Raw genomic sequence first — 23278 nt, forward strand, 5'->3', positions numbered from 1 at the left:
AGGTAGCCTTAATAAAGGCAGGTAGAATTTGCTCCTTGCACTACACTTTCACAAAACACGTGTGCTCTGGTCGGCTGCCCGCTAGGAACTGAAACGTAACAGTCAATGGGGAGAAAAGTATAAAATAAAATAAAAAAGTCTTATCGCCATCTATTGGATCAAAGTGGGTATGGCGTTCTGCGATTGTCATGGGCCATGGGTCGATTATTTGGATTATCTAAATTTACACCAGTTTTCATTTTCTGTGGTTGACGGGCGAGTAATCAGTTATTGCGTTTTTAATTCTTTGATTTGTGAATATCTAATTTATTAAAGGTGAAAGAGGGACAACTTTTCTAGATTAGTTTTCAAATAGGATAATCGTCACTTCGAAGTAAGTAAATTATATATTGTAAAGTTTTTTTCCTCATTTCTGGTAAAAATGATGCTGCCTGTAATAAATATGGCGTCACGATTTAAGTTCTAACCTAGAGGCCCAGTATTTTAATATTCATCAATTAATTTTATAGATGCGTCGTAAATCCTCCAGGAATACAAGAAATTTATCTCCAGAAAAAGCAAAATCAGAGTTGCAAAGGAAATCGCATAGACAGTCGTCTAAAAGGCGAAAGAGATCGTCTTCAAGATCAAGCGAAGAGTTAGATGAGCTGCAACCTGATGCTAAAAGTTCCGTTCTTGCACAAAATAGCGCATCATCCGTAGATGTAAAATCTGACACTGAAACAAAAATTAATGATGTATCCGTAGAGTCTTTTGCAAGTGACAGTAACATACAAGGTGAAATCAACATAGACGGACAAAATCCAAAGGAAATATCTTCAGTTTATGTTCAAGAACATAGCTCCATATCAAATAATGATAAGGATTTTGAAGAAGGGAAAGAAGGTATTGAAGATATGGAAGAGAAAATAAACAAAGGTAAGTCTAAAGGTAAAAATAACTCAAACTTTGAACAATCTTCGGTTATTATTGAGCCTGAAACTGAAAATGAAAATGTACAGGGGACACATCAGTCACCCTCTAATGATAATGCTGATAATGAAAATGTTGTTCAAAATGTAAATGATACTCCGAAATTCGACTCCAAGGCACAAGATGGCAACAAACTTGAAGATACTGTAGCGACTCAAAGTGAAGATCAACAACAGAAAGTGCTAGAAGCAGGTTTTGTGAGTGAATATGCTGAGATAAATGAATCTTCTCAAAATATCGATAGTAATGCCGTGTCTCAAAAAAATTGCGATGAAAAACCCGGAATTAATCCCACTGAAGAGGCTTCAGAATGTAACAATGGAAACGATAAACTGAAAAAGTCTTCTAGTGAAGAATACGAAAAATCCAAACATCGTGATAGTTCTGGTTCTAAAAAAAGAATCACTCTGAGAAGATCCCCACCTGAAAATAAAGAAACTGGCAAGATTGAAAGTTCTGCTCTGAAAATTGAAATGTCTAATTCCGCTGATGAAAACAAGAAAACTGATGAAACAAAACAAAGTAAAAAAATTACTTTGAAGAGACATACCACCGATGACAGTAATATTAGTGAGGCACAATCTGACAACAAAAACGTTAGTATTTCCCGTAGTTTATCGGAAGAGATTGTAGAGAGGAAAACGAGACTGAGTAATTTGTCTGAAGAGAAAGAGCAGAGCAAAGAAGGTAATATTTATTTTTAATTTTATAACAAAATTTTAATCGTTTATTTTTAGTAAAAATAAAAGTATTTGTAAAATACTTAAATTTTTTTTTATAAATATTTTGATATTTACTTAATACTGAAAAAAATAACTTTTAGGGAAAGCTAATAAGGCATTTAAGCAAATAAAATTAATAAGGACCCTTTCGCGAGATGGTTCCGACGGCGAGGAAAAGACTAAAAGGGTCGCCCTGAGACGACAAAGTTGGACGCGATCCGATTGGTTGAATAAGCTCACATCCTCGTTTTATAAAGTGGACGTGGAATCCATAAAAATCGTCTGCCCCAGTCTAGAATTCCTTAACGAAAACGAGGTCGTCTTAGAGTCGACTCCCAGGGAACGAAAAAAATCGGAGAGCGAGCATAAGAGAAAAGCGTCCATTGACAACAGGTCTGAAGATTCCGACAGACCGGATTATGAAAAGCAGATCTCGGAAGATTCGTCTGGGGAGGCGAAAGTCGAATCCAATTCCAACATAATAGCCATGAACAGGAAAATAAGCATCGTGGACGACACTGCGAGCAAATTACTCCCGCCTCCCAGTCCAGCCAAGAATCCCACTTCTGACGTGCTGTTCATCACCAACTTGGTGAGACCGTTCACTGTGAAACAGCTGAAGGAGCTTTTGGAGCGGACGGGGAAAATTAAGGAGGAGGGGTTTTGGACGGACCGGATCAAGTCGAAATGTTACGTGCAGTATGAGACTTCCGAGTGAGTATTTCAGTCATTATTTCGCGGAATTAACGTTGGCTATTTGTTTTTTATTCGTCGAGCACCTTGTCATATCTCATCAGGTGGATTGATCTGCAGGTCAGTGAAAAATATTTGACACAGATTCGCAAAGTAAACACGGTGCTTTAAAAAATGTAACAAATGCTTTTTATTAAAAACTAATAAAATCTTTTCCAAAAATTCTTGGATGTGACTCCTCCACTTAAAGTTATACAGTGGATAAAGAATTTTTGTTAAAAACCTCTCGTTTCAGGGAAGCAGAGGCGACCAGGAACGCCCTGCACGGGGTCCACTGGCCCATCGGGAACGGCAAGAAACTGGTCATAGATTACGCCACGGCGGAAGACCTGGACAAGGCGAAGAATCCAGCTCCGGCCCCCGTTGTTCTTCCCGAGAAGTTACCCGAGAAAGAGAATAGGGTACGTTGAATTTTGCCGCATTTTTTTTTAACGGCCCCGTTTTAAATCGGTTGATTTTTTTTTAATAGGAACCGGAAAGGGGGGACGTCAAAGGCAAGGACAGGGACCGGGAGGACAGGAAGAAGAGGGACGCTCCGATTCGCGAGTGGGATTTGGGGAAGGAAGACCCACATAGGAGGTTCTCGAGGAGTAGGAGCAGGAGCAGGGCAAGATCGAGGAAACACAGTCGCCGGTCTTACACGCCAGAAGGTAAATTGAAAATGTCTTAATTAAACATTATTTTTACTGCTTTTGTTGACGACTTTAATGAAGTGTAAATGGGTACTTTTCACATTATAATCTACGTTAATTCAGAAATATTACCAAAGTGCGTACTTATGCCCGAGCAGTGTTGCCAATTTACAGTTTTTTCCCCAGTTCTAGGGATTTTTTGAGTGAAAAATATGACTGTGCATTTTTGTTGCAATTCATAATATAACCAGAACAATGAACACGGATATGCATTAATTTATTCGATGCCCGAGCACGCAATGTTGCCAATTTTCAGTTATTTTCACCCAGTTCTAGAGACTATTTGAGTGAAAAAATTCAAAATTATAAAGTATGGTTTTTTTTATAGACGTTATTAACAGAAATTGTAATGAGATCTATGCAGATTTGGAAATCTACAGTCTCAATGTGTATGCCCGAGCACAACCACGCAGTGTTGCCAATTTGCAGAATTTTTCCCCAGTTATAGGGATTTCTTGAGTGAAAAAATGTGACGGTTATGATTTAAATGGGTGCATTTTTGTTGAAATCTACAATATAACCAGAATGATGAACACGGAATTGCATTAATTATTCAATGACCGAGCACGCAATATTGCCAATTTTCAGTTATTTTCACCCAGTTCTGGAGATTAGTTGAGTGGACAAACTCAAAATTATAAAGTATGTTTTTTTTATAGACGTTAATAACAGAAATTGTAATGAGATCCACGCAGATTTGGAAATCTACAGTCTCGGCGTGTATTCCTGTTCACAACTACACAGTGTTGCCAATTTGCAGATTTTTTTCCCTAGTTCTAGGGATTTTTTTGAGTGAATGTGACGGTTATGATTTAAATGGGTGCATTTTTGTTGTAATCCATAATATAACCAGAATAATGAACACAGAATTGCATTAATTATTCAATGCCCGAGCACGCAATGTTGCCAGATTTCAGTTATTTTCACCCAGTTCTGGAGATTGAGTGAAAAAATTCAAAATTATAAATTGGTTTTTTTATAGACGTTAGTAACATAAATTGTAATGAGATCTATGCAGATTTGGAAATCTACAGTCTCGATGTGTATGCCCAAGCACAACCACACAGTGTTGCCAATTTGCAGATTTTTTTCCCCAGTTCTAGGGATTTTTTGAGTGACATGTTACAGTTATGAATTTGAAGTGAATGGGTACATTCTCGTTCTAATCCATAATATAACCAGAATAATTTGCCCTAATTTTTTTGTATTCTATCATTAATTTTTATTCAGCTTCAGATAATTTCTGAATACTTTTTTTTTTTTAATTTATTGTAGAGATTCGCTTAAATGGTGATCAGAACTGGCTCAAGTACCCATACTTTGATATAATTAATGGTTTTCCAATATGAAACGTGAAAATTAAAAAATTACATTTCAGTGTAGTTTTTGTCCTCGGTACAGACAACACAAAAAAAAACATCGCTTATATCTTTTTGTTTGTTCTTTTAGATTACATCAGTAATAAGAAAAGAAAAAATGAGGATTCGGTTCCGCAAAAGTTGATGGATGACTTGTTTTTAAAGACCAAAGCTACACCGAGCATATACTGGCAACCCCTTACTCCAGAAGAAGTAAGTTTAAAATACTTATTTTTTTCTAATATTCTGATTCCTTCAAATAAAGTTTTAGCTAGCTGTAATTTCTATGTATAGAGTGGTTCGGTTTTTTTTTTCTGAAATATTTATTCCTAAAATTTATTTAAAGGAAGTAATCGTTAACGCATAATATTCTATCGCTATCGCTATTTTAAATTTTTCAGCCTTTTCAGTGTCATAGAAACGGAAGTAACAAGTGTTTTTATCAAAAAAAAAAAAAATCGATACATCCTTGTGATAATTCTTTCAAAACCTCTTAATATGAAAAAAAACTGGTTTTTATTTTAAATCTGCCCATTCATGAATAAAAACTTTTGTTAAAATCGTCCCGTGACCCATAACTGGTTTTAAAATAAATTTTAATCCAGTATTTTATTTTTATTTTTTAAAGAATGACCTCAAATTCAAAGAAGAATTAAAACGAATGAAAAATATAATAGGGTTTCCTATTTGAAGAAATTAACTAAAGGTAATTCTGTATTTTATAGTCAAATTTAAACATTATGTAAAAATTTCAATCAAACGTTTGTTAAATATTAATTATTAATTTCTATTTTGTAAAAACTGAAAATGACTGCTAATGACAAAATAATTTTAGAGGCATTAAGTCTGATGGAGTAGTTCAAACGTCCCAGTTTTAATTGCATAATGTTTATACTATTCGACATTAAAATTTCTATATTTCGTGCAGAAACATCTTTTTTCACTTCAGATTAATCCATTTGAGGTAATGATTTTGTATATTTTGTGTTCTTTAGCGGTCTTCTATATACAGTGTGCGCCATTAAGGGTGGGACATTTTTTTTTATTATTTGCAAATAAAAATTTGGATCACCGCCAAAAGTTGATGCATGTCCGATAATTATGCTGGGTGTTCTTAGAATGGTTCCAGGTCCAACAGCGTACGGGGCAGGCCAAAAAATAAAAATATATTCAAGAGTGAAGTCGTGGTACTTTTAAAAATTTGCCAAACGATATTAAGAAAAGTTGCTTAGATTTAGAAGAATTGCCCAAAAATAAAGATCGTGTAAAAAAAATATTACTATTTCTACATTTTATTTAGGGTTGCTTTTTTAAAGTTAAGAATCTTGTATGCGAGGTGAGCAAACTTAGATTTTTGGTATTGATGAATAATGTTTGACTTCATGTGATACGTTTTTTAGAAAAACTTTTGAATTTATTTGAAATAGCACAGCACCTGTGAAATAAATAAAAATATGAGACTAACAATAAAATGTATATATTTAAAAAAAATTATAATATTTTAACAACTGTCAGCATTTAAGCACCCAGAAAAAATTTAACGCCACAAATCAAAATTGCTCCTAATATTGTTCCAGTTATACAAAGTTTTTAACACTTTTTATCGGAAAAAGTTAAATTTGCGTTTTGTCAGCGGTGTATAATTTTTTTTTTTTATATAAAAGCGCTCGTCAACCATCTTTTTTATGACTCACAAAAGTGAAAAATTTAAAGTACAGTTGTTTAAAACCCATATTTTTACCTTCAAAAAAATTCTGTAAAATTTATGATTTTGAGAATACAATATTTTGAAAATTTAAAAAAAAAAGTCGAACCATCTTTCTGAATGTACGTTTGAATCAAATCATTTTTTTTTTTTGGCAGGGATGTCAAATATTACATTTTTTTAAATACAGAGTGAGTAAAGTAGATCGAAAAATCAAAGTAAGAGAAAAAGTTCCTATGAACGTGTCTGGAAACACGGAGATACAGGGTGTTAAAATTTAAATTTTTCTTTTATTCCTGTCATTTTAGATGAACTGACACAACTTTCATATTACCGTTTAAAATTTATTGGTTAATATATTTTTATTTTTTCAATTACAGCTTCTTTAACCTCATAAATTTCTTTTTGAGACGATACTGATTTATTTTTTAACTCTCGATTTTATCATTTGATTTCTTATACCCTTGTACATTTTGTTTGATACGAGGAGGTACCCCAAAAAAGACGAGAATTATAAATTTAATTTTTTTTTTATTTAAGAGATAAATTCTTCAAAATACTGCCCTAATAGTAGTTTTACTGTTCGAACATTTTTTATAACCTGAAATAATGTTGTTCGGTGCCTTCACCAATTCACCCCTCTTACCGTTTTCTCTTCAGAGTTTTCTTCTTTCTTGCAGTCGCTGCAGCATTTGCAGATAGTAATGTTTGTTTGCTGTGGCCCCCTGAAGAACAATTGAATGTGAACGACCCCCCTGATATAAAAAAAAAAAAACATTATGAACTTCCCATTTGATTTCACTTACCGTGCTTTTTTTTGGTTCGGGCGATGACACTGTCGTCCATCAGCTGGATGGTTGTTTCATTTTGGAGTCACAGCCGATTAATATCCTGTCATGACTCTTGACAAAAATTCGAATCAGTTTGTGACTGTTTTTTAAATCCCGGCAAAGTCTGAGATAGTTTCCTCTCTGGCCATCAGAAAACAGTCGTGGAACAAACTTTGTTGTGACACGTATCATTTTTGTTTCAATTAGGAAAATTTCAGTTGTTTCTTCCAATTTATCGATTGATTTTGAATATTTTTGTCTGTTCTGGCTATTGAGGGGCGCCCCGAACGGAGTTCATCTTCAAGTGGCATTCGGCAGTGGGCGAAGTGTCTGAATATTTGCCTGACTTAGAGTTTCCTTTCCGTACGCTTCCTCACAGTGTTTCCTCTGCTTTTTCTTTGAAAGGTAATAGAATTGGAAGTTCGGGCGTTGCTTCGTCAAGCCCATCATTGAAAAATTGACAAGTGCATTAAAAACAGGTTGGTAAAACAATCACTGTGTCGGTTACGATGGTTTCTCATGAATAGTACAACTAGTTTTCAGAAAATAATTTTCATTTTTTTGAGTACCTCGTCATATTTTAGCAAATTGTATAACCAATTTAATTAGAAAGCGTAGTTTTATATTATCAACGCATAAAAGCTTTACTGCATAGCAATTATTTTCTTGGAAGAGGTTTTCGTGCTAGATTGTTTAGAAATGGAACAGTTATTTTAAAATTTCCTTCGTCTTTCCTTGTTAATTGCAAGAGAGTTGTTAGTGATTGCATCCAAAGGTATAAGTGATGTATCAACTTCATGAACATGATGATCTCCAAACTTAAACCTGTACCAGGCTTATAGATCTTGTAAATGAAGCACATAAAAAAAATCAACTCTTACAGCTGCCATACTGGGTATTTTTATTATATGACCCAACTTTTATGTTCAGTATATATATTCCGACGTACAGAGCGTCGGGAAATTAATGCAACAAAATTTGGTCATAGATTCTTAAGACAAATTTAGGGGACCCGTATTTTTTCTTTTTGCCAAGTGGCCCCTCTTTCGGTCTTATAGCCCCCTGAAATCTGCCTCTAAAAATAGTCTTTTTTATATCTCATCATCGTTGTACGAGAATCACTAAATTTGGTACACACAGGTTTTATGACGTGGAATTTGATAGTGCTACGCTTTTTGGCGGGGAACACTTTTTCGTGGGCACCTTTGTCTTTGGACCCAGAAAAATTTGATAGCATATTTAAATTTTTTAAAAATTATTAGTCTGCTAGAAACCCATTAAACTTAGAAACTTTTTCGTCTCTCGATATTTTTTTCACGATACACATTCGATCACATTTTAACATTTTTCTCGAAAACAATGCGTTTTATGAAAAAAATATCGAGAGACAAAAAAGTTTCTAAATTTAATGGGTTTCTGGCGGACTAATAATTTTTAAGAAATTTAAATATGCGTCCAAATCTTTTTAGCTCCAAAGGCAAGGGGTCCCACGAAAAATTGTCTTAAGGGGGTTCCCCGCAAAAAAGCGTAGCACCACCAGATTCCACGTGTCATAAAACCCCTGTGTACCAAATTTAGTGATTCTCGTACAACAGGGTTCTGAGATATAAAAAAAAGATTATTCTTAGGGGCCTATTTCAGGGGGCTGTAACTCCGAAAGAGGGGGCCACTTGACAGAAATAAAAAATATGGGTCCTCTGAAGAGTGACCGCAAAAAACCTGTGATTTTCGTCAGTTTTTTCACAATTCGCAGAGAATTAAACAAATACATAAAAATATGTTTTTGGTCGCAAATTACTTGTCGTAAAAAACTGAAATGAGCATGGCTTTTAGTATTTTGAAAATTTTGAAAATCACCCCTACCTAGGGGCTGAAAAAATGCCAAAAATTAAGAATTTGAATATTACCAATTGATATAAAAATTATTAACATGTGAGTTATCTTAATATTTTTTTCTTGTAATTTTTACAATTATTTCTGATATTCTCTATTTTTGGGGATGATTCAACCCCCTGAGCACGCTTAAGGGTGGATTTTCTAATTCAACATGCTTATTTCAGTATCATCAAGAATCATTTGATAGAAAAATTCACATGCTAATAGTTTTTATATTTATTGGTAACATTCAATTCTTTATTTTGGGCGTCTTTTCAACCCCTAAATGGGGGTGATTTTTGAAAATTTTCAAAAAACCAAAAGCTATGCTCATCTTAATTTTTTACGAGTAATTTGAGACCAAAAACATATTTTTATCTATTTTCTTTAGTTCTCTGCGAATTTTGAAAAAATGGTCACTCTTCGTCTTAAGAATCTGTGACCAAATTTTGTTGCATGAATTTCGGGACACCCTGTATGTTGCCGATCATGAACAATCCTTGGTTTTATATCTGGGGGCCCCTAAAAATCATTTGTTTTCAATCATTTCAAGGAACTGTTTTTCTTGCTTTGGCCTAAGGAATAAATTTTTGTCTATTTGGGATTATAACGGACGCATACAGCATTTAATTCTTGTCTTTCAGATAGTGACGAAGCAGCAGCAGAGGCTGGTTCGCATGGAGGAGCACAAGCGGAGGATAGAAGAGAATAGGGGGCGTGCGAGGGACGGCAGGCGTATCCCGTTCAGAAGGCGTTAACGTTCTCATTTTTTCAGATTTTTTTCAGAGATAAGGTTTAAATGTGTGCATGTGGAAATCGCGTGGGTGTGTGCGTGTGTGGTTTTTTTCCCCCCTCCTTTTCTCTCCTCCCCTCTCCTTTGACGACTCTACTTTCCGTAAATTTCCCATTTCGGTGTGCGAGAGCGAACGCGTGCGGATCTCCAGTAACCCTGATTTTTATAGGATTCCAGCCTCATCGTCCGAGTAAAGTCTCTTCCACGAGGGATGCACGTAGTCGAGGAAGATTTCTAATTTGTCGATTGTCGGTTGTCCGTTATTAACTGTACCGTGGCCGACAGACACCAGTGTGGCAATATCGCACAAGCCGTTTTAAATTTGTGACGATATCTTAGCAGATTGTCTTAAATGTTATGCAACATTCTCAACTTACTGGATATAAGTTACTAATTGTAAAAATTAAACGAGTTTAGTTTAATAATAAATCTTTATTTAAACCATTTACGAAAGTGTACGTCTTTTCGTGTGATTCGTTTAAGGAGTATTTTAATCGTCGGCTGAAAAGGGAACAAGATTTCATGAAAATTTGTATGAAAAAGAACAAAAACAAAAAAGAAAAAATAAAAATTACAATAAAAAAAATAACAAAAACATGCAACACCGCTTTGAAAAGTTTGGGAAAAATTACTTATTTTTAAGTATATAAGTTTTTATTTGTAAAAAAGGAATTTAAATTAATTAAAAATAATTAAAAAAAGCTAATATACAGGCTGATTCAGACTTATCCAAAAAAAAAATGAATATACCTACAGGGGATTCTTACACATACAATTTTGTATTTAATTATTTATTATTTAATTTTTAAAAAAATCAAAAAGGGCAGTTCGAAAATGATTTGAAAATACACTTCTGCACGGCACTGGAAACTGGTACACTGTAAAACCTGACCTTGCTAAACGACGACCGGCACGGGGCAAAGTCTAATAAAAAATGAACCAAAAATTGGAAGAATTTCTTTCCCAAGGAAAGAAATAAATAAAATTATTGTTATTATTAATTAATAAAATTAATTTGTGGTTTTAGTTAATAAAATAATTTGACATACCCACCTGATGTTACAACTGTTCAAAATTTTGTCCACCGACATGTAAACACATTTGGGCCCGTCTTAACCAGTTTCCATGAACTAACACAAATGTTGCCTTGCTTCACCATAAATTAAAACGATATCCATCAACTCCCGAATTCCTATACACCTAAACCAAATTTGATACCTGAAGAACTAATGTAAACACTATCGCAAAAACGTAAATACTAACATCGGATTTCAGTATTCGGAATCGTTTGGAGCCATGTTGAGAGAGAGCGCGTCGCTCACAGCGTACAACACGAATGACGCTAGACTACAGCAGTCCAGCGATATAAAGGTTGAAAATACTACAACTTCAATAATTTTTTTCTCGGAAACTATAAAGATTTTGCAAAAATTCCCATAATTTTTTTACAAAAATATTTTTTTAATTTTTGTATTCAACTCCTTTCCGTGCCCCTAGCAGCTTGCGCCTATAGGCGTGTGCCTACTCTGCCTAGAGCCTTGTTTCGGCGCTGAGTGGGGGCTTAGGGATTTGTATCGTAGATTATGTTTTGTTTAGTTCCTCAATCAGGCAGTCAAATTATCAAAAATACCTCATTTTTTTCAAAATTTAATTCAGTAAACAGACTTGTAAAAATTTGCAAAAATTCCATAGAATTAAGTGAACTACTTTACCCCAGCTGAATGTTAGGGCTTCATTTTTAAAATGGCGTCCAAAGTTTGCAAACAAGTTTTTTTTTTCATTTTAAAAAATATGTTCTGGACAAAAGTTGTAGAACCTATAACAAAAATTTTGAGCCCAGTCTGATATCAATTGATAAAGAAATGTCTTAGTTATTGCAAAAAAAAAGGCTAAAATGGCATTTTTTAAAAACTTCTGTATCTTTAAAATGAAATTTTTTTATGAAACTCAGAATATGTAGTCCTTGGCAAGTAGAATAAGTGCAATTTTGTAAAATTGCAAAATATTTGATAGTTTTTGCAAAAATGAGTTTTTCTGAAAAAAAAGACATTTTTTTCGTTTCAATAAATCATACAGTAATACACTTACGTGACCCATCTCGGGCTTAAAATTTTCCTTAAGAGTTGTATTTTCCTGTGCAAATTGTGCGCTTGTTGCAAAATAATTGGAAATATGCAAAAAATCTGCCGAAACTGACTTCACTTTTTGGCTCGATAAATGTAGATCTTTCCACAGTCTTTCTGCCCCTGCCACTCGCATCGTGTCGAGCAGATCAATCATTTTACGGGGCACAACAGAAATTAAATTTACTCTAAAAAAAGGGGGGCTATTTTTATATTGAAGGAAAAGTATTTAACTACAACGTGAGTAAATTTCAGACCTTACTATTAATAAATGAGGTCGTAGCGATTTTTTGAAAAAAAAAAAAAAATTTTCTCGACTCCTGTTGGTCATAGGATATTTTTCTTTTAATTCGTGAAAAAATGTCAGCTTTCAAATGTCAACAATTCCATTCCGATTAAATTTCAATGATAAGAAAAAGATATACATACTCAAAAATTTCGGTAGATTTTTTGCATATTTGCAATTATTTTGCAATACGCACACAATTTGCACAGGAAAGTACAAGTGTTAGAGAAAATTTTAAGCCCAAGATGGGTCACGTAAGTGTATTTATTACTGTACGATTTATAGAAATTGGAAAAAAATGATTTTTAAAAAAAAAAAACTCAATTTTTGCAAAAACTATCAAATATTTCCCAATTTTACAAAAATGCACTTATTCTACTTGCCAAGGACTACATATTCTGTTTCGTAAGAAAATCTTTTTCCGTTTTCAAGATACAATTTTTAAAAAAGGCTATTTTTAGCTGTTTTTTTGCAATAACTAATACATTTGTTTTTCAAGTGACATCGGGTTGTTCTCAAATTTTTTGCTTAAAAAAGTTCTACAACTTTTGTCTAAAACATTTTTTCTAAAATGTTTTTTTTTAAATGAAGAAAATGTTTTTTGCGAACTTTGGACGGCATTTTGGAAACGAGGCCCTAACATTCAGCTGTGGTAAAGTAGTTCATTCAATTCTACGGAATTTTTCCTAATATTCATGTCTATTTACTGAATTAAATTTTGGCACGAGTCGCTACATCGAAAAAATTTTAAAAATGTGCCGGTCGAGCTACGTCTGAAATTCATTTTGTTCAAAGTTGGGCTAAAGTTTCATTACTGTAAAGGCTGATTCAGGTTAGAAATTCGCAGTTTTTATGTTAAAAAGTGATGAGGGACACAAATTCCAGAAAAAGTTTAAAAAAAGTCAACTTTTCCACAAATTTCATTGATTTATAACCAAATTCAGAACTGACAAATAATTGGGGGGATTCTATGTATCTACAGTCCACACATGAAGCATTGTTCCAAAATATAGAATTTGTTTCATATTAACAACAAAACAGACAAAATTTTGACATAATTGAATGACTGCATAGAATAAAATTCAATAAATATCCTCTAAATTTTTCTTTAATTTTGTTGCAAACGCTATTTTTGTGTTTTGCAAAAATATATCCGTATTCATTGTAACATGTACCAAGCTTATAAATCAAACATACAAAAAATTGACTCTCACAGCTGCCATACTGGGTATTTTTATTATATACTTCATGTACGCTTATTCCGATGCATGTGGCCGATCATGAACAGTTTCCTTAAATATTGTGTTGGTGATTTTCGGCAGCTACTTTTTTCTTTTTTGATAAAGATTAGGTCAGACAGTACAATAAAAAAAAACCTCCAAATTTCATGTTTTTTTTTTTAAATATGTTGAGACTGTGTTGGGTTTTATATAATTGTAATTGTACATAAGTGCCTTAGATATAAAATAGAGAATATTAACCTTTTCTATTTCAAAGAAATTGGAATTCATTCAAACTCCTGAATATGTAATAAAAAAGATGAAATGTCGGAGTGTAATAGTGGGTTTTTGTCCTAATGCAGATAAAAACAAAAAAAAAATAATTTCAATTATTTTAGCAGAAATATATGCGTAAATCTGTTAATCCAAAACCATCGGTTATTAACTATACTGTACCGAGACATCAGTATGGCAATATTGCATGGACTGCTTCAAATCTGTGACGAGTTTGTAGCTGATCGTCTGAAAGTATTAATCAGCATACTCAAGTTATTGGATATAAAAATGAAACGAGTTTAATAATAAATCTTTATTTAAACCATTTACAAAGGTGTACATCATTTCGTATGATTCGTTTAAAGAGTATTTTAATCGTTGACTGGAAAGGGAACAAGACTTTATGAAAGCTAATTAAACATGTTTCTTTTTTTTACAAATGTGATATCTCGAATCCTAATTTGTGAAGTGAAAAGTTCTAGAACGGCTATTAATTAATAATAAAAATATATTCCATGGAAAACACTACTTTTAAAAGTTGGATAAAAATCACAAATTTTTATTTTAACTGATTCCTCTATCGTTAACGTTCAGGCAAGTTCTCAACTGTAGAAGAATCGTATTTGCTTTAGGGTTAGTGCTAATACGTGAAAGTCAGAACCCGAACTGTTTCATAAAGATTTTTCCTGCAAGAACCAGTAATATGCTGTAACGATTAGAGTTTAACGCGTATATAATCGTGATTTGTTATGTTCGTCGGATTTATCTCGTGAATTGATATGGGTCACTAAGTTTTTCTGAAACAGTAATAAAATGTGATTTTGTTTGGCTGAAGTTCTTATCAGTATATAAAATGTACTGATAATCGAACAAAAAATGAGTCTTACAGCTGCCGAACTGGGTATTTTTATTTATAATGGTATATACAGGGTGTTTTAGTTCGAGTGAAGCAAACTTTAACCACAAATAGAACTCATTAAATAACTCAGAATTGCCTTATAAAGTAAAGGTCTAAGTCTCACCGTTTTCACTGTACAGGGCCGTATTGGTCGGTTGTTAGAATCATATTATTTACGAAATCGTTGGTATGCTTATAACAAATTGATTCAAATTTGATGTGGTGTTAACATTTACATATGTGCATAATTTACTGTAAAATTTACTAATTTTTGTAAGTCAGTGGCGTAGGAATGGGTAGTAAAGAGGATTTTTTTTACTCCAACTTCTACGCCAATGACCTAATAATCATTAGATTCCGTGGACAATTCTACATAAAAAAGGTATACTTGTTGAAAATTGGTATAGTGTATCGTTTTACTGAAAATCTCTTATAATTTTTGAAAAACACTAAATTGCAAATTGATAAATGTTATCTATTTGTTTAAAAATAAAAAAAAAGAGTGTTAACTTTAAAAATTTACAGTTGTTGTCCTAATCAACTGATTTCAATTTTTCAAAAACCAGTTGAAAGGTTGAACGGTCTTTTCTATGTGAAAAAATTTTCAAAGATCTAGACGCTTTATTTGAGGCTGTGCAGCATTTTGAAAATTCGAAAAAATGTTTTCAAATTTTTTTCAAAAAATTATTTTGCAAAAACTATCGAACCGATTTTAATGAAATTTGGTGTGTTGTTTTATTATACTCTAAAGTTTTTTTTACCAAAATTAAAATGGCCTCGGAGCAATTAAAATGTTTTCATTAATTATTGCTATTTTGCAACATCGGTAATAAATTCAAACATATTTAATCTGCAGTATATTGTGCAAAATTCAATTCTAAAACTTTATTCCCCTTCAATATTCTTCCAAAATGCATAGGTTTCAAGATCCAAGTAAAAAACTCAGATAAAATAGGTGTTTTTAAAAATCTTTTAAACATTTTTGCAATTTTGAAAATGTTCTGGACCTCGGGGGGTAATCCCGATCGTTTTGTCTGTCCTGACTTGCAAGGATTAGTACTAACCCTAATTTATTTCACTAAACTAATTGTATGTCATAGCTTAGTTGCTAAGTACCACTACTAAATTAAAACAAATAATATCTATCTAGTGTCATGGAAAAACGTTAAGAATTTTCTTCATAGTACTATAATTTTTTTTTAAACATTCAATGGGAAATGCTCACAGCGCACCACAACATTTAAATTGTGTAGTTTTATAAAAAATTTACATTTACATATTTTAGTCAATTTTATCATCATGAAAGCATCATTATCCCAAAGATATCCCACAAATATTTCAATAGAAAGCGGCATTCCTCATTGTAATAAAATACTAAGTATGCAAATCTAATTATCGCTAAGGTACTATCTACTGGCACTAAGACACCGTGAAATGTCGTGTACGGAGAATTTTCTAGCTAATCTTGTTTCTATGTTTCACAAGCGGGTAGTTCTGTTGTAGCAGCTAAGTAACCAAACTCCTTATTAAGAAAACTACAGAAAGTAAAGGTAAAGTACGTTCTTACACGTTTAATAACGATCGTACCAGGGTAGTTTTAATTTATCACCATTTATTATGTGCAAACTTGGAAAGGATTCTTTAATGGTAGGCAGAATACTCCGATATTAAGTAATTTCAATAATTAAAGCCGTTGGAGCTGCAAAATGGCATTTAAAATATTGATTATAGAAATTGTTAAAACTTATTGAGAACTTCCGGAATCGTAGCTGACTTACATGCTACACAAAAAGGGGTCAATAGTAAATGGCGTGACACCCACTTTTTTGACCGTTTTTCGTACAAAAGGGAAAAATTGCTAGTTCCATTTTAGGTAATTATGGTGATATGGAAACGCTGATGAAAATTGCGAGGCAACTGTAATTCTTTATGTATAATATATATAGTCAGCGGTTCCAAAAAAGTTTTCACCGTATCAATGTAGTAAGTTGGTAGGAATTAAAAAAATATTTTGGGAGTTTTCACACCTCGATTAATTTACTCTCCAAGTGTATTTGTGTAAGAAGGCACTTTAAGAACCACTGAAAGATGCGAAATGTTCGTACATACCTCTCTAATAACCTCCTCTTCAGGTCCGGCGGGTAAGTTACGTAAATATATTCATTGTCTTTGTCCGGGGCCAAATAATAATCCTCGGTATACACCTGGCTGCCGTCGGGGGAGGTGGATGCTTCGTGTTTCAAAATGTGGGCCGGTGATGGCGTGGAACGGTCTGTGACGCTGGCGCTCGCCACACTGACGTCGTCGGTGCTGAAAAAGTTTTTACTTTCACGAGTGATAACATCGTTTCGTCAACATTTTTATTATATCGATTGTACACCAGTCTGGAAAAACATGGTATTACCAGAATATGGAATACCACTAGATGTTACTACGCTGAAAAGTAAATTCGCTGTTATTAACTTTACGGTGTTGTAAAATTTATTTTTGGAGAATTGGAAGACCTGCGAATTTATATTCTACACAATATATAATTAATTATTAAAAATTTGAGAAATGTGATACTTAATATTTTTTTAAAATTATGAAAATTTTCACTAATCTCTAACTTCTTCATGACAATTATACACGGGAGTGCAAAACAGCTGGTTAGTTCGTCGGTTGTCTCACCTATGACACATTGAAGAGGACTAATGAGTCCGAAACCGGTCTGTGCCTGGTGGGTTTTACTGACGAACGACCCTAGGTGTTGCGAGTATAATTCAATGCCGATAGGGGCATATAGCCCTTGGAATAGTTGTTTCTCTCAACACTGACAATTAAAACATCTTCATAACAATTTTCTTGAAAATTCTCCACCATTTTTAATTATTACAAACACAATATTTAAGAAAGCAGTTATTAAAGTGCAACATGTCGTTTCAATAATGCGAAATTTGAGAAAATTCAGAAAAAGATTTTCCTTTTGCATTTTCAAAAAGAACGTAATTTTTTCGTATGCGAATATTACCGTAACTTTTTAAAAATCAACTGTAACATTGTTGTTTGCAATCTAACTGAAAAAATTACTAAACCTTTCTGTAAACATCATGTACAATTTTTTAAGTAAGTACGCTTTGTTAAATATGTACATTGGAGGTATGATAAAATATTTTGGAAATAATGACAGAAAAATGGAAGCTGATATAAAATTTATATCCTGCAATCTGGACATTTGCTAAAGTCGGCTGGAAATATCAGAAAGTTTTTGGTAAAAATTCAGTACACACCCTGTATTCTTCAAGAAAGTTGCGATGATATATAAAGTAACATATGGGAAATACTGAAATACTTACTCAAACAGCACCCATATAACGTAATAACACAGGCAAATCCCCAAGGACATCACCATAATTATCATACAAAGCAAACCCCAGGGAAAGCTCCTGATGTCACTTTGGGAGTCCTCCCAGTATCTATCACACGTGAGGTACCAACACACAGCCCTGTTTAATTCGTCTGGAAAATACGGATAATAACAATGTGCTCTCAACGTATTTTTGTTTTGATTATAATTATTTCTAAAACACCAATTTTATTAAAAATGCCTAAAATTTCATATGGACGTTAATTCAGCGAAATGAGAATGACCAATTAGGTCACCGCTTCAATTTATTACATTTGTTTTAGTTTTCCGTTTATCAGTTTACGAAAATGTGTTTATAATACGCATATTAATTTTTGTTGGAATTGAAACAGAATTTATATAGGACAGTGTTGTGTTTTATAAAATTTAATTATTTTATAATGAAATGCATATAAAAATTTATTTCATTGTTTAATGGCTGTAAGATGATATTTTGGCACAATGCATACCGTAGCTTGCATTGGGTATGCGCTTGAAGCTAACGCATAATTTTACTGAGATACACATATAAAGAGTGACCGCACAAAAAACCTCAGATTTTCGCTCGTGTTTTCACAATTCTCAGAGAATGAAAAAATACATAAAAATATGTTTTTGGTCGCAAATTACTTGTCGTAAAAAACTGAAATGAGCATAGCTTTTAATATTTTGAAAATTTTAAAAATTACCCGTACTTAGACTTTTAATTATGTTGCGAGAAACGCACCCGCGTACAATGTATTTCCTTGTCGTGACGATACGACGCAAAACAGCTGGTTTGTTCGTTGGTTGTCTCACCTATGACACACTGATGAGGACTAATAAGTCTGAAACCGGTCTGTGCCTGGTGGGTAGACTGACAAACGACCCTAGGTGTTGCGAGTATAATTCAATGCCGGTAGGGGCATATAACCCTTGGAGTAGTTGTTTCTCGCAACACTGACAATTAATATGCTAATAGCATGTGAATTATCTTAATATATTTTTTTTGGAATTTTTCCAATTATTTCCGATATTCTCTATTTTTGGGGATGATTCCACCCCCTGAGCGCGCTTAAGGGTGGATTTTCTAATTCAACATGCTTATTTCAGTCATGAGAATGAATCTTTCTTTGTATCGAGAATCATTTGATAGAAAAATTCACATGCTAATAGTTTTTATATTTAGTGGTAATATTCAATTCTTCATTTTGGGTGTCTTTTCAACCCATAAATTTTCAAAAAACTAAAAGCTATGCTCATCTTAATTTTTTACGACGAGTAATTTGAGAAAAAACATATTTTTATCTATTTTCTTTAGTTCTCTGCAAATTGTGAAAAAACGGGCGATTTTTGCGGTCACCCTTTGAGTGGGGGCCATATTTATACAGAGGCCCCCTTTGACCTTCAGAAACACATATCAATAGTTTATTTTTTCAAATTCCGTCGTAAAAATAGATTTAAAAAAAAATTTTTCATACCCCGCTACTGAAGAAGCTAGTGTAATCTCAAATAATGGTGCGCTTTAATCGCAGCACATGCACACTTCCGCACCATTCTCTGCGAGTTATTTCTGTTGAGTGGGTGTTCGACATACAAACAGTACTTAACAGGTGACCTATCAAAAAACTCACGCAGTAATCAATAAATGAAATACACAAGAATAAATAGTCTGTCGATGAAAAACACAAATCGAGAACAATAACTAACGACCTTCGCTTCATCATCGTTGACCCACAGTATCTCCCTTTGCACGCACTGTAGGTTACCTACAATTCAGGTATAATACCTGAATATTACAGTGGCGACGTTCACAAGTATTAAAGTACATTTTAAAAACCAATTATAACTCGACTATTTACTTGATTAAAAAAGAAAAAAGAATTTGATAAAATTATAAGCCATCTAAATACCTTCCACTTCTTTAAAGTCCTTTACGGAGAGCTGAATAAGCAGACTAGCTATGCAGTCACGAACCAGTATCTCGCACTTCGTCTTGATCTTCTGCAGCTCCTCCGGTTTGCAATTTGCCTTGAGTTTCTGCAGTTCCGCAATCCGCTGCTGCCTATTGTCGGGCGCAGGGAGGGCGGAATCCACCAAGTCGCTCTGACATAAATTATTCGAGATATTTTGTGACTTGTCGTCCTCATTGGAGCTCCGATCATCTAAAAGAAGATTAAATACAATATATTCACATTTATAACGCTAACAATACTAAGGTTACCGTTAATATTTGTAGTGTCAGGTGCTTCAGTTTTTTGGCAATGTTTCTTTTCTCTTAAGTCGGATTTTGAGTTTTTTTGTAAGTGCGGGTAATTTCCATTCTTAAAAGTATACTTAGCTACGTGTCTTGGCCCCGAAGTGGCTAAGGCTTTAGAGTAGGACGATGCTTCCCTCCATATCTCTATGTCTGTGTTTTCGTGCTCGGGATAAGAAGTTTTTAAATCCTGAGTCATCAACACATCGCACCGCATTATGTCGCAATAATCCGCAAGGCACACTGCATCTTCTGCCTACAAATTCATGGGTTTGTGCTATTCTACGAGTCTCAAATCAATTTTATTTTAACAATTCAACTAAAAACAACTTACCACTAATTTGAATTATTTTTGTAAATATTTACAGGAAATTAAAATTTATATTACGTTATCAAAAAATAGAAAAATATATTAACCATATTAATATATCCTTTATGTCGATTGTCAAAGTGCATATCTAAGTATTTCTCTTCGAAAAATGATTTACCGCAGATACCACACGTCCATTGGGAGGGTCGGTGCTGTTTTTTGGCTGACTGCTGTGGTCCGAAAATGTCCCTTAACGGGTGGAAAGGGCATTCTAGAGGTAAAGTTACTTTGAACTTTTCAAGTATGGGGATCCATTTACTCTGCACAATTTTCCTTACAATTCTGGCATTATCTCTGGGACATGATATTTTGAAAACTGTTGGTCCCGGCCATGGTATCAGAGATAACATGAACAGCACAATTATCTATAAGCCAATAAATTAAGTGAATAATTAAAATATTTGTACCCTCAAATATTTATTGATTTATTTCTATACTTACTGAAGAGATACATTAATTTATTTGATTCAGCAAAACTACTAACCTGAATATTAAAATAATTCGACTTCATTCATATTCTTTACTACACCATCTGTGAGAAGTTAATATTTTTTCCTAGCATATTAATAATGGACATCCTCAGGAATCTAAACCTTAGGACGCAGGACTCAGGACTTCGTCGCTAACGTTTCAGGACTCGCAATACTAGTTGCCTAGCAACTACCAACCAGTAGGTGTGGAAAAGGGAGTATTTGAGTATTTGTCTTAACTTAGGTCGTTTATTTTACTGCTTTGCTTAGAACTATATTCTTATTTTGATTTGAGTAATATAGGTACCAGTAAATTGTATCTTAATAAATAATATCAGTAAAATTTAAAAAAACGATCGTTATTTCCTATTTTCAAAGTATACAACCTTTATTACGTCCCGCTGTATGATTGGTTTCATAAGAACTAAAAATAATGAAATCGGAAATCTGCCATTAGCGCCATCTGCTATTTATCTGTCATCTGTCACAATAGAACATAACCTACATCTATATGAATTTTTTTTATTTATCTCATAGGTTAACAAATTGTTACGAAATATTAGTATATAAAAATGTCCTTGCTGTCGAGAAAAGGTATTTTTTTTATTATTTAGGCGATCTCTAGTTTAATAAATTTCTTTCAGCTTTATTTCAAACAGTTTCCTGCATGAAACAGTTCAAACGTTTCAGAGGTAAAATAAATATTCAAAAACCGAAACCGCCTCATTTCGAACGAGCTACTTTCCTGGCTTTGGCCAAGCCTTACTATATAAATCCAAATAAGGGCAAACTGAAGGTGGAACTATGTGAAGGCGTTGATGCAACTAAAAGCAAAGATGTCGATAATCCTTTCCAGCGTATAATAGCCCAGGAATTATATCGATGGTTTACATCCTCTAGATTAGTTGTATTCTATCATTTAAATCCTATGAGTTCAGAAGATCAGTTTAAGGCTTATGCTTTATTTAAGAAACAAAAAATGCATTTCAAGCAGTATGGTAAGAAGACTCTAGAAGTGGCAGTTAAAGGGACACCATATGAAGTCGTTTTAGATTTTTATGTCTCGCAGAATATGACTGTGTTTAGTCCAGAGCCAGATATTAAGAAGATGCTAAATATTACGAAGAAGTTTCCTCAACTAATACTATTAGGTAATTTTTTAAATTGTATTTAATCATATCTATTTGATGTAAAATTTCAGCCGGAATTTATGAGGGGAGGTTTGTAAGTAAAGACGAATTAACGGGGTACAGCTTAATCCCTAATTTACAAGCCGCTCAAGCTGGTTTCGTTCAGACCCTTAACAGTATTGGTGGACAATTAGTAACTCAGTTAAATAGTCATCAAACGACATTAGTGGCACATCTAGAAGAGAGAACAAGGCAACTCGAAGAAAAGCATTAAAAAAAAAGTTAAAATGTGTTAAATTATTGTTTAAATTTATGTATGTAATACATCTCAAATCTTTTATTTTTTGCTTCCTTTCTTGCTTTCCTTTTTGCTTTCTATCTTATCTTCCTTTTTTTCCGGTTTTGCCTTTTTCGGTTTCTTACTTAGATCAGGTTCCGGTTCGAGCTCAAAGTTTAAGTAAAAAGCAAAATTTGGCAGACTCGTAAACCTGATCAACGGGAGGTTTCGTAAATATAACTTACAGAACAACTCCATGACGTCCTTTGTTTCTCTGTGAGAAAATATCTTGGTACTATTCGGAGGGAACTGAAATACTGTTGGCTTGACCGCATTCAAATTGTAAACGCAATTTTTTTACTTACCGGTAAGCTGTGGCACATGGTGAGATCTTTAAAGTAAGTGTACACTTTTTCCGCCGATATGTCCAGCTTACTGGTGAAAAACAAGTGCGTCAAGTAAAACTGGGATAATAAAGCACCAGTTTTTTCTAAATTGTAATCCGATGTTTTACAAAATTTTGTGACATTATACATTAGTTCCACAAAAATCTTTCTAGCTTTTCCTTTGGGTCGACTTTTGCCAACACACGAATCTTAAAAATATTTATGTAGTTCTGGAATGGAACTAAAGACACAACTTACCGATATATTTTCTGATATCGTATTTCTTCTGTAAAAGTAGAAACTCTTTCAAGTTTTTCTCTTCCAAAAATTCCCAAATACGAATACTAGGTTGTTTGACCTGAACGGGAGGTTCCTGGTAAGCCAAAAACTGATTGGGTTCCCAACTCTGCAGGAGACAATTAGATTGGTGTATCAGGTAATTTTCTATGGACGTCTCATACTTATCTAAATGTGTTAAGATATTGTCAAACTCAATCGTACTCATTTTGATGCCACCTAAT

The 23278-nt window shown here is 33.5% G+C and overlaps 4 protein-coding genes across 4 annotated transcripts; 2 read left to right on the forward strand and 2 right to left on the reverse strand.

Annotated features, from left to right (window-relative positions):
- The first annotated feature begins 250 nt into the window (after positions 1-250).
- Positions 251-10148, forward strand: LOC108913804 (apoptotic chromatin condensation inducer in the nucleus). Its single transcript, XM_018719429.1, has 7 exons — positions 251-373; positions 510-1659; positions 1796-2408; positions 2683-2848; positions 2917-3097; positions 4589-4710; positions 9552-10148. Exons 2-7 carry the CDS (start codon positions 510-512, stop codon positions 9663-9665), a joined length of 2346 nt encoding a protein of 781 aa, XP_018574945.1. The 5' UTR covers positions 251-373; the 3' UTR covers positions 9666-10148.
- A 5611-nt stretch (positions 10149-15759) lies between these two features.
- Positions 15760-21125, reverse strand: LOC108913798. The gene is made up of 7 exons (XM_018719423.1): positions 20979-21125; positions 20542-20859; positions 20092-20380; positions 19781-20032; positions 17839-18001; positions 16613-16813; positions 15760-16009 (listed from the first exon to the last, which is right to left on the reverse strand). The coding sequence occupies exons 1-7, from the start codon at positions 21003-21005 to the stop codon at positions 15982-15984; spliced, it is 1278 nt and encodes a 425-aa protein (XP_018574939.1). The 5' UTR covers positions 21006-21125; the 3' UTR covers positions 15760-15981.
- A 335-nt stretch (positions 21126-21460) lies between these two features.
- Positions 21461-22434, forward strand: LOC108913797 (39S ribosomal protein L10, mitochondrial). The gene is made up of 3 exons (XM_018719422.1): positions 21461-21558; positions 21609-22115; positions 22166-22434. Exons 1-3 carry the CDS (start codon positions 21537-21539, stop codon positions 22366-22368), a joined length of 732 nt encoding a protein of 243 aa, XP_018574938.1. The 5' UTR covers positions 21461-21536; the 3' UTR covers positions 22369-22434.
- On the reverse strand, positions 22432-23262 carry LOC108913795. The gene is made up of 3 exons (XM_018719420.1): positions 23016-23262; positions 22737-22966; positions 22432-22680 (listed from the first exon to the last, which is right to left on the reverse strand). The coding sequence occupies exons 1-3, from the start codon at positions 23260-23262 to the stop codon at positions 22432-22434; spliced, it is 726 nt and encodes a 241-aa protein (XP_018574936.1).
- Positions 23263-23278: the final 16 nt, after the last annotated feature.

Source organism: Anoplophora glabripennis, unplaced genomic scaffold, assembly GCF_000390285.2.
Source record: "Anoplophora glabripennis isolate ALB-LARVAE unplaced genomic scaffold, Agla_2.0 scaffold80, whole genome shotgun sequence".
Taxonomy (NCBI): Eukaryota; Metazoa; Arthropoda; class Insecta; order Coleoptera; family Cerambycidae; genus Anoplophora; species Anoplophora glabripennis.

Excerpts from the sequence above, each read along its gene's own strand:
- LOC108913804 (XM_018719429.1), top strand. The coding sequence starts at position 510 with ATGCGTCGTAAATCCTCCAGGAATACAAGAAATTTATCTCCAGAAAAA. Across the intron at positions 2,849-2,916 it reads TACCCGAGAAAGAGAATAGG|GAACCGGAAAGGGGGGACGT; the intron begins GTACGTTGAATT and ends TTTTTTTAATAG. Across the intron at positions 4,711-9,551 it reads AACCCCTTACTCCAGAAGAA|ATAGTGACGAAGCAGCAGCA; the intron begins GTAAGTTTAAAA and ends CTTGTCTTTCAG.
- LOC108913798 (XM_018719423.1), bottom strand. The coding sequence starts at position 21,005 with ATGAAGTCGAATTATTTTAATATTCAG. Across the intron at positions 20,381-20,541 it reads ATAAAGGATATATTAATATG|GCAGAAGATGCAGTGTGCCT; the intron begins GTTAATATATTT and ends ATGAATTTGTAG. Across the intron at positions 16,010-16,612 it reads AAGAGGAGGTTATTAGAGAG|CTGCTACAACAGAACTACCC; the intron begins GTATGTACGAAC and ends TTGGTTACTTAG.
- LOC108913797 (XM_018719422.1), top strand. The coding sequence starts at position 21,537 with ATGTCCTTGCTGTCGAGAAAAG. Across the intron at positions 21,559-21,608 it reads GTCCTTGCTGTCGAGAAAAG|CTTTATTTCAAACAGTTTCC; the intron begins GTATTTTTTTTA and ends AATTTCTTTCAG. Across the intron at positions 22,116-22,165 it reads TCCTCAACTAATACTATTAG|CCGGAATTTATGAGGGGAGG; the intron begins GTAATTTTTTAA and ends GTAAAATTTCAG.
- LOC108913795 (XM_018719420.1), bottom strand. The coding sequence starts at position 23,262 with ATGAGTACGATTGAGTTTGACAATATCTTAACACATTTAGATAAGTAT. Across the intron at positions 22,967-23,015 it reads CGATATCAGAAAATATATCG|ATTCGTGTGTTGGCAAAAGT; the intron begins GTAAGTTGTGTC and ends AATATTTTTAAG. Across the intron at positions 22,681-22,736 it reads CCATGTGCCACAGCTTACCG|TTCCCTCCGAATAGTACCAA; the intron begins GTAAGTAAAAAA and ends ACAGTATTTCAG.